Source organism: Mandrillus leucophaeus, unplaced genomic scaffold, assembly GCF_000951045.1.
Source record: "Mandrillus leucophaeus isolate KB7577 unplaced genomic scaffold, Mleu.le_1.0 Scaffold427, whole genome shotgun sequence".
Classification (NCBI taxonomy): Eukaryota; Metazoa; Chordata; class Mammalia; order Primates; family Cercopithecidae; genus Mandrillus; species Mandrillus leucophaeus.
The window spans coordinates 1,886,596-1,897,692 of NW_012104554.1; the positions used below are offsets into that span (position 1 = coordinate 1,886,596).

An 11,097-nucleotide genomic window follows, 5' to 3' on the forward strand; every position below is an offset into this window, starting at 1 on the left:
GCTGACGAGTTGATGGGTGCAGCACACCAACATGGCACAAGTATACATATGTAACAAACCTGCACGTTATGCACATGTACCTTAGAACTTAAAGTATAATAATAATAATAAAAATAAAAATAAAAAAAAGATTCAAGATCATTTTATTTCCACCTTGTCATGGTATGCTAGGTTAATACTCTATCCAGAATATGAAATAAAAGTTTAATCTTATACCCTTCTTTGAGGAAGTATGTTTAAGAAGAGTTTGGGAGTTTCTCTGTAGCTTTAATTACTGGTTGTTATTTTGTATTTGTTCTAGTTTCCCGATTTATATAAAAATTATACAAGTATATAGGCATACTTGCATATAGGCATATCTTGGAGATATTGCGGGCTTGGTTCTAGATCACTGCAATGAAACCAGTATCGCAACAAAATGAGTCACATAAATTTTTTGGTTTCACAGTGCATATAAAAATTATATTCACAGCATACTGTAGTCTATTAAGTGTGCAATAGCATTATGTCTAATTAAGTAGATACCTTAATTAAAAAATATTTTATTGCTGTAAAATGCTGACAATCGTTGGAGCCTTCAGTGATTTGTAATCTTTTTTCTTTGATGAGACAGAGTCTCGCTCTGTCACCCAGTCTATAGTGCAGTTGTGTGATCATAGCTCACTGTATTTTTGAATTCCTGGGCTTAAGTGATCCTCCCACCTCAGCCTTCCTAGTGTCACTGGTAGAGGGTTGTGACTGCAAGTTGTCCAGGTTCTTGGCGTTTTGAATAAAGAATTGGACAAAATGCCCAGCAAAGCAAAGAAAGAATGAAGCAACAAAAGAACAAAAGCAGAGATTTACTGAAAATAAAAGTACACTCCACAGTGTGGGAGTGGGCCTGAGCAGCGGCTCAAGGGCCTGGATGCAGAATCTTCTTGGGTCCAAATACTCGCTGGACATTTCCCATTAGCCACTTCACGCTCACCTCATGTAAATGAAGTAGTAGCCCACAATCAGTCTAGTTGGTTGCAGAAAGCAGCCAACCAGAGGCTGAAGTAAAATTACAGAGGTCACACTCCTGTGCAAACATCTGATTGGTTGCAAAAGGCAACCAATCAGAGCCTAGGGTGAAGCTACACAGTTATACTTCTATGCAAATGAAGAGTTGCCTGCAATCTGATTTGTTGTGGATAGCCAATTTCCCATCTGCCGTGCAGAAAAGGTTAAAAGGTCCTTTTGTTACTTAGGTGTGGAAAGTTAGGATTTTCCTTTCAATTTAGTTCTAGGAAGTCGCTGTGAAATAGCCTTAGGTTCCCTGCCTCCAGACCCTATTCTCCTGCCTCATTAGTAGCTGGGACTACAGGTGCATGCCACCACACCTTGCTAATTTTTGTATTTTTTTGGTAGAGATGGGGTCTCATTATGTTGCCCAGAGTGGTCTCAAATGCCTAGTCTCAAGCGATCCTCCTGCTTTGGCCTCCCAAAGCACTAGGATTACAGATGTGGGCCACTTTGCCCAGCTAGTCATAATCTTTTTGCTTGTGGAAGGTTTTGCCTCTATACTGATAGCTGCTGACTGACCAGGGTGGAGATTTCTGAAGGTTGGGATGGCTGTGTCAATTTCTTTTTTTTCCTTTTTTTATTTTCTTTCAGTGGTGTAATCTCACTGCAACCTCCGCCTCTCAGATTCAAGCGATTCTCCTGCCTCAGCCTCCTGAGTAGCTGGGATTACAGGCGTGCACCACCACGCATGGCTAATTTTTGTATTTTTAGTAGAGATGGAGTTTCACCGTGTTGGTCAGGTTGGAGTTGTGGCAGTTTCTTAGAATAACAATGAAGTTTGCTGCTTTGCTTTGATTAACTCTTCCTTTCATGAAAAATTTCCCTGTAGCATTCTGTTTGATAGCATCTTACCCACAATAGAACTTCCTTCAAAACTTGAGTCAGTCCTCCCAAAAGCTGCTGATGCTTTATCAACTAAATTTATGGAATATTCTAAATTCTTGATTGTCATTTTAACAGTATTCACAGCATCTTCTCCAGTAGTAGATTTCATCTCAAGAAACCACCTTCTTTGCTCATCCCTAAGAAGCCATTCCTCCTCCATTAAAGTTTTGTCATGAAAATTATCAGTCATGCTGGGCGCGGTGGCTCACACCTGTAATCCCAGCACTTTGGGAGGCCGAAGTGGGCGGATCACGAGGTCAAGAGATCGAGACCATCCTGGCCAACATGGTGAAACCCCCATCCCTGCTAAAAATACAAAAATTAGCTTGGCATGGTGGCATGCACCTGTAGTCCCAGCTACTCAGGAGGCTGAGGCAGGAGAATCGCTTGAACCCGGGAGGCGGAGGTTGCAGAGAGCTGAGATCACGCCACTGCACTCCAGCCTGGTGACAGAGTGAGACTCCGTCTTGAGGAAAAAAAAAAAAAAAGAAAATTATCAGTCACATCTTCCGGCTCCACTTTTAATTCTAGTTTTCTTGCTGATTCCACCATATCTGCTCTACTGGAGTCTTGAACCCCTCACAGTCATTATGAAGGTCGGAATCAACTTCTAAACTCTTGTTAGTGTTGATATTTTGACTTCCTCCCATGAATCACAAATGTTCTTAATCACATCTAGAGTGGTGACCTTTTTAGAAGGTTTTCCACACACTCTGCCCAGTTCTGTCAGAGGAATCACTATAGTAGTTATAGCCTTACAAAATATATTTCTTAAATAATAAGACTTGAAAGTCAAAATTACTCCTTGATCCATGGGTTTCAGAGTGGATGTTATATTAATAGGCATGAAAACAACATTAAACTCCTTGTATGCCTCCAGGAGAGCTCTTGGGTGACCAGGTGACTTGTTAATAGACAGCGTTATTTTTGAAAGGATTTTTTTTTTTCCAGTAACAGCTCTTAATAGCGGGCTTAAAATATTCAGTGATCTGGACAGGCGCAGTGGCTCACGCCTGTAATCCCAGCACTTTGGGAGGCTGAGGCGGGCGGATCATGAGGTCAGGAGATCCAGACCATCCTGGCTAACACGGTGAAACCCTGTCTCTACTAAAAATACAAAAAAAAAAAAAAAAAAAATTAGCTGGGCGTGGTGGCAGGTGCCTGTAGTCCCAGCTACTCTGAGGCAGGAGGCTGAGGCTGGGGAATGGCATGAACCCGGGAGGTGGAGCTTGCAGTGAGCTGAGATCAGGCCATTGCACTCCAGCCTGGACAGCAGAGTGAGACTCTGTCTCAAAAAAAAAAAAAAATTCAGTGATCCATGTGGTAAACAGATGTGCTATTAATTAGGCTTTCTCGTTCTATTTATAGAGCACAGAGTAGCATTAGCATAATTCTTAAGGGTCCTAGGAATTTCAGAACGGTATAAATGATCATTGGCTTGAACTTAAAAGTCATCAGCTGCATTAACCCCTAACAAGAATTACCCTGTTCTTTGAAGCCTGGAAGTCGAAGCTTGGAAGCCCAGTATTGATTTCTCTTCTCCAGCCATAGTAGTTCTAGATGACATCTTCTTCCAATAGAAGGCTGTTTTTTCCTGAATTGAAAATCTGTTAACATAGACATCTTCATCAGTTATCTTAGCTAGATCTTCTGGATAACTTGCTGCAGCTTCTTCATCATCACTTGCTGCTTCACTTTGCATTTTTATGTTATGGAGACAGCTTCTTTCCTTAAATCCCATGAACCGACCTCTGCTACCTTCAAACATTTCTTCGCAGCTTCCTCGTCTCTGTCAGCCTTCGTAGAATTGAAGAGATGGCCTTTCTCTGAATTAGGCTTTGGTTTAAGGGAATGTTTTGGCTGGTTTGAACTTCTATCCAGGTCACTAAAATGTTCTCAGCAATTTGTGCTCTTATCATTTGTGTGTTCACTGGAGTAGCACTTTTAATTTCCTCAGGAACTTTTTCTTTGCATTCGCATTTGGCTGTTTGGCACAAAGGCCTAGCCTTTGGTCTGTTTCAGCTTTCCACATGCCTTCCTCATTAAGCTTAATCATTTCTAGCTTTTGATTTAAAGTGAGAAATGAGCAGCTCTTCTTTTCACTTGAACACTTAGAGGCCATTATAGGGTTATTAATTGGTCTAATTTTAATATGGTTGTATCTCAAGCAATAGGGAGGCTCAAGGAGAAGGGAGAGAGACTGGGAAATGGCCAGTGAGTGGAGGAGTCAGAACACATACAACATTTATCAATTAAGTTTGCCATCTTATATGGGTATGGGTTGTAGTGCCCCAAAATAATTACAGTAACTTCAAAGATCATTCATCACAGGTCACCATAACAGATATGATAATAATAAAAAAGCTTGAAATATTGTGAGAATTACCAAAATGTGACACAGAGATACAAAGTGAGCACACACTTTTGAAAAAATGGCAGCAATAGATTTGCTTGACGGCAGAGTTGACACAAACTTTCAATATCTAAAAAGCACCACATCTGTAAAGTGCAATAAAGTGACACACAATAAAATGAGATATGCCTCTAAATAAATGTGCAAAGTATCTGCATGAGGGAAAAAAAAGGAATGCTGTCTATTCAACTGGAGATTTGCTTATCTTTAACATAAAACATTTTTTTCAAGATAAAAGCAATTCAAGTGTGGATCTAAAATTCTGAAGAAAAAAAGTAGCAAAAACTAAAACTGAAAAACATAAAAATGAAGATTCCTGTTTTACTACAGAAATCATAATTTGAATTTTGGAATATTTCTTTTTAGTCTTTTTTCTTATATCAGTAGTTTTCATATATAATTTAAATCATGTATATTTTTCCATTGTATGTAGTTTTTATAATCATTTTGATGAATATAGCATTATGAATTCATCCTTATTTGGCATTTAGGTTGAACATTTAGTAGTGATGTACAGGATGTTCACATCTTGAGGCAAATATGTAGTGAGGTGTTTTGAATCTTGGGTGATTGAGGGGCATTTCAGTGGAGATGTCTAATAGAGAAGGAGTATTGGTTAGTGATTAAGAGTCATACTGCTCTAATTAAAATCCCTTCTTCCCTTTATTACCCATCTGACTTTGGGCAATTTACTTAGTCTCTATGCCTTGGTTCCCTTATGTGTAAAGTGTGGATAATGCTAGCATGTACCTATATATTTTTTGATGAGTATTATTGAGTCAGTTTTTGTGCTTTAAATCTCTTTTTACGCAGTGTTTTACTATGTTTCAAATTCATCCAAAAAGCAATTTGATATAAAAGTAACACCTAGATTTTAATAAATGATAATGCTAAGTGATAAATGGTGCAGGGGGAAAAGACCTTTAACCCTTCAAAATGTGCCTCTGATGGTGTCATATCAAGTATTGGAGATGGATGTTAATGACTGGTTTGAATGGTAGGTGATGGGGACTTGATAACTTGGGCTGCATTGGTCTTTTTTGCACACTTGAATCACTGTAGTTTTAGTGTGTGTAGAAAAGAGAGCATTGCCGGCTGGCGCTGTGGCTCACGCCTGTAATCCCAGCACTTTGGGAGGCCAAGGCGGGGATCACTTGGGGTCAGGAGTTCGAGAACAGCCTGGCCAACATGGTGAAACCCCGTTTCCACTAAAAATACACACAAAAAAATTAGCTGGACATGGTGGCATGTGTCTATAGTCCCAACTACTCAGGAGTCTGAGGCAGGAGAATTGCTTGAACCCAGGAGGTAGAGATAGCAGTGAGCCGAGATCGTGCCACTATGACTCCAGCCTGGGTGACAAAGCAAGACTCTTGTTTTTTAAAAAAAAAAAAAAAAAAGAGAGAGAGAGAAAGCATTGTCAAAGAAATCAGATCTGCGTTTTAGTTCTGCATCTTCTGATTTTTTTGCTTTAACTTGTATCTTGAGAACTTTCTGATTTCTTTTTTTTTTTCCTCCTTGAGCTTGCATCTTGAGGACTTTCTGATTTTTGTTAACAGTACAATGGTAGTCTGAGCATTGTGGCTCACATCTGTAACCCCAGCACTTTGGGAGGCGGAGGTGGGCAGATTGTTTGAGCTCAGGAGTTTGAGGCCATTTTGGGCAACATGGTGAAACCTCGTCTTTACCAAAAATACAACAAATTAGCTGGGTGTGGTGGTGTGTGCCTGTGGTCCCAGCTACTTGGGTGGCTGAGATGGGAGGATCACTTGAGCCTGGGAGGCGGAGGTTGCAGTGAGCTGAGATTGCACCACTGCACTCCAGCCTGGGTGACAAAGCAAGAACCCAACTCAAAAAACAACCAAAACAAAAGAGTACAGTGGTGAACAAGTCGCTTCCTACTTTAAATCTGTTTTCTTCTCTACAGAGATAACATCCATCTTATCTGTCTTAAGAGATGTCATTTTGATTAAATAAGATGTTTTGTGAAGGTGACTTGAAGACTTTGAAAAGCGTTGTATATATTTTATTAATTTAAAGTGACTGAAAATGAGAGAAATGCATATATATAAAGATTCTGATACAGCATTAGGTACAGTCTTCCATAAAGGATACTGTTAGTGCTGTTATTATTGTAAAGACATCTACTTTTCTTATGTGAAAAGGTTTAGATTATTAAGTGGCCTATGAATATATTGTTAATGTCTGCTTTTTTTTCCCCCTTCTGTTTGTGTTCCAGACTCCTGGGAGAGTTGGCTCTCAAGGTTCTGATTTAGATTCATCGGCAACTCCTATAAACACAGTGGATGTCAATAATGAAAGCTCTTCAGAGGTATGATAATAACTTGGCAATAAAATTCAATATTATTTAAGGGAAAATGAGCAAATATTTGGTGTAACAATTGGTGATTTGTATAGGAAAATTTCTCATAAGTTTTTCTTATAAGTTGGAATGTGACTTTGGAAACATACTTGTAGCTATATACCTGTGCCTAGTTGTGAGACAGAAAGTGTATATTAAGACTCTGAAAAATAATATTGCCAATTTGTCTTTAATGCTAATATCATCTCACTGAAGATTTTAAAATGTCTGTTTATAAAGAATTACAGGTTAATTAGTATCTATGTGTGTGTACTGTCATGAACTATTGCACTAAGGAAAAACTGGGTTATCTATAAAATTTACATATTTACTATCTTCATATATGACTTTGTAAGGACTTTCGTCTTTGATATTAAAGACATTATATTAAATATAAATACATTATATTAAAAATGAATGGAGAAAGTATTGTAAATAAGTGAAAAAACCTCAAAAAATGTGAAAAGTCAGCTTTAGTTGCATTAATATTATTTTTAATAAATAAGTAACATTGGATGATTATAGAAAAAAAGGAGATAAGGAATGTGAAGAACATAACACTCACCCATAATACTGCCACGAAGAGATCAAGACACTCACAGTTTGCTCTGACACTTTTTGTCAGTTGCCCCTTTGAAGGCCTAGTTGTAGTCCTTACCCAGTCTTTTTTCTCTGCTCTCCTCCACCTCTTGGTTGACAATTGTGTATTGTGCATACGTTTCTGGATATGTCCTCTTTTTGTCCATTCCTCATTCTGTTTTGTCTCTCTCTGACCATCTGTTTATTATTTGTCTCCATGTATATATATTTTAACCATAGTAAGATTTTACAAATTTGCGAGAGGGGAGGAAAAGTATCAGTTGGACATTATTAAGAACAAGTTTCAGGAAATGTCTTTAAGAAAAAGTTCCAAACTGTGTTTGTGATATGATGAACTCAAAGGAATCTAGTAATAATTTAGTTGACCTCAGCCAGAACAACACCAAAAAACAATTCCAATGGGTATTGGTATTATGCAGTGCTTGGCAATACTGTTAATATCGTATTAGTAGGATTAACTTCCTACTTTCTGAGATAGTTATTTTGTACCTTCTTTGTTTTGAAATCTATCTCTTTTTAACCTTCTCTCAGTCACCTTATATATAACTGAGAAAATAGGAACCATTAGATAAATGTTCTTATTTTATCATACCTATGCCATACCTGTTTTCTTTTACTTTATTACACTGGAAAAAAGTCCTTTTTATCAAATTTCATTCCTTTTTCTTGTTCTCTGGATTCCATTCTTTTTCATTCTTAATTTATCCTCTCTCCCTCCTGCTACTTCACTTTTTACCTCTACTTCATATAATTCCCAATAACATACAAATTTGTTCCATATGATATGAAAACAAATAAGAAAAGAACACCAAAAAATAAAAAATGAAAAAAACCAAAACCAAAAACTTTTTCTCTGACTTGAAATCCCCTCTTCAGGTACCATCTATTATTTGCTTTCCTTCAGAGCCAAACTTCTCTAATATGCTGTTTACAGTCACTGGCTTCATATTTTATCTACTTAGTCTGTTATATCTTTTTGGTGAATTGGTGTTTAATAGTAGTGGAATAACCCCAGTTTTGTTTTGATTAGTATTTTGTGTATCTTCTTCTTCCTTTCTTTTCTTTTCTTTTTTTTTTTTTTTTGAGACAGAGTCTCACTCTGTTGCCCAGGCTGGAGTGCAGTGGCGCAATCTTGACTCGCTGCAACCTCTGCCTCCCAGGTTCAAGTGATTCTCCTGCCTCAGCCTTCTGCATAGCTGGGATTACAGGTGTGTGCTACCACACCCGGCTAATTTTTTTTTCATATTTTTAGTAGAGACGGGGTTTTGCCACATTGGCCAGGCTGGTCTCGAACACCTGACCTCAGGTGATCTGCCTGCTTCAGCTTCCCAAAGTTCTGGGATTACAGGTGTGAGCCACTGCTCCTGGACTTTTTCTTTCTTTTCATTTTCATATTTTTTTGTTCCTTTTGTTTTAGGTGGGGTTTTTTTTTTTTTTTTTTTTGCAAAGAGCGTAACACGTGTCTTTTAACTGGGAAAACCCCTTTGAATTATTTTGGTTATTGATGTATATTGATTTATTTTTATTGTGCTTTGTACTTTCTCTTTATCCTGCTTTTCTGTTTCTTTTTCTCTTTTTGCCTTAGTTTGGATTTAACTTCCTTACTATACACTCTTTTCTGTGCTTCTGTAATACCACACTCTTCTGGTTTTTTTCCTACCTCTCTGGCTATTCATTCTTATTTGCTGGCCCTTTGGTAAGCAACCTTCACATGGTGGTGGAGTACATTGCTGGGGTTAGTCCTGGGTACTGCTACTAGTTTGGATATTATGCATTATATTCTGTTCATTTAGTGTTTCTTTTCTTTTTATGTTTTTGAGACAGAGTCTTGTTTTGTTGCGTTGGAGTGCAGTGACGTGATTTCGGGTCACTGCAATGTCCACCTCCCAGGATCAAATGATTCTCCCACCTCAGCCTCCTAAGTAGTTGGGATTACAGGCACATGCCACCATGCCGTGCTAATTTTTTTGTGTTTTAGTAGAGACAGGATTTCACCATGTTGACCAGGCTAGTCTCGAACTTCTGACCTCAAGTGATCCATCCACCTCGGCCTCCCAAAGTGCTGGGATTATAGGTGTGAGTCACCATGCCCGGCCCATTTTTGTTTCTTTTGTAACATACATAATGTCTAAAATACTTTTCTCTCCTTCCGTTTCAAGGACCTTTGAATGCTTTGCTATGGATCACTACTTCCCAACTTGTATTGTGGTTCAGTAGTTTAGATTTATCTTATTTTCTTTTATCTTCACAAATTAGAGATTATTATTGTTTTTAGATTTATCCATTGTTTACCAGTATAGTTGTTTACCGTTCCTTATTGCATCTTCAGCCTTCCACTTACAATTATTTTCTTCGTGTTATAGTACATCGTTTAGGATTTTTTAAAATGAGGACTGATTTGCTAGACTCTCAGTTTCAGTCTAAAATTTTATTTCATGCTCATTCTTGAAACACGATTTTGCTGAGCATAAAATTCTACATACAGATCTTTTTTTTTTGTCAGCACATTGAAAACTTCCATCTCTGTCTTTTTTCTGGGTCATATTGTTACTGTTGAGATGACTGCTTTTAGTCTATTTGGTTCTATTGAAGGGATTCTTTTCTCTACTCCTGTGGTTGTTTTTTAAAAATTAATCAGCCAATCAGTCAATCTGTTCTAGTCTCTTTCTTTCATTTCCTGTTATATGTGTGTGTGTGTTTAATCCTGCTTGAGACTCATTGGGCTTTCTGTACACACCAATGTGTATTTGAAGTGTTTTGGAAAATTCTCGGTGATTATCTTTGACTGTTGCCTCAATTTTTTCCGATATTGCCATCTAAAACCTAGATTAGATATACAGATGCTCCTCGATTTATGATGGGGTTACACCTTGATAAATCAGTCATAAAGCCAAAAATTTTAAGTCAAACTATCCTAAGTTGGGGGCTTCCTGTATGTTAACATTTCTCCCTTTATCGTTTATTCTATTATATGTGTTTTTTCGTTTTTATTTTTATTTTTTGAGACAAGATCTTGCTCTATTGCCTGGGCTGGAGCGTGGTCATAGTTCACTGCACCTCAAACTCTTGGGCTCAAGCAATTCTCCCAATCTGATGTTTCTAGTAGTGGGACTATAGGTGCACATCACCATGCCTGGCTTTTTTCTTTTTTTTTGTAGAGATGGGATTTCATTATGTTGCTTAGGCTGATCTTGAAGTCCTGGCTTTAAGCAATTTTCCTGCCTCAGCTTCCCAAAGTGCTGGAATTATAGGTGTGAGCCACTGCACCTCTCCCTGTTTTAGTTTTTAATTTTTTGGTTTTTGAGATAGGGTCTCCATCTGTGACTCTGGTTGGAGGCTGGTCTTGACTTCCTGACCTCGTGATCCTCCTGCCTTGGCCTCCCGAAATGTTGGGATTACAGCCATGAGCCACCGTGTCTTGTCTGTTTTATATTTTATATCCTTCTTTTTTGTTTTTCATTTTGGATTAAAAAAATGTATTATCCAATTAATTAAATCTTTCCTCAGCTGTGGAGAATACCTGCTGTTTAATATGCCCATTAATTTTCATTTTAAGTGTCTTTTTTTTTCATTTCTAGAAATTTTTTCTCTCTTTCTTTCTTTTTTTTTTTTTGAGATGAAGTTCCGCTCTATCGCCCAGGCTGGAGTGCAGTGTCGCTATCTTGGTTCACTGCAAGCTCCACCTCCCAGGTTCACGCCATTCTCCTGCCTCAGCCTCCCCAGTAGCTGGGACTACAAGTGCCTGCCACCATGCCCGGCTAATTTTTTGTATTTTTAGTAGAGACGGGGTTTC

The 11,097-nt window shown here is 38.1% G+C and overlaps 1 protein-coding gene across 1 annotated transcript in view; it reads left to right on the top strand.

The window, feature by feature from the left end:
* EEA1 (early endosome antigen 1) overlaps window positions 1-11,097 on the top strand; it is a 162,187-nt gene that overhangs the window by 33,218 nt on the left and 117,872 nt on the right. The window contains exon 2 of the mRNA XM_011993184.1: window positions 6,582-6,674. Within this exon, the coding sequence (XP_011848574.1) occupies window positions 6,582-6,674 (93 nt within the window). The remainder of the gene's footprint in view (window positions 1-6,581; window positions 6,675-11,097) is intronic.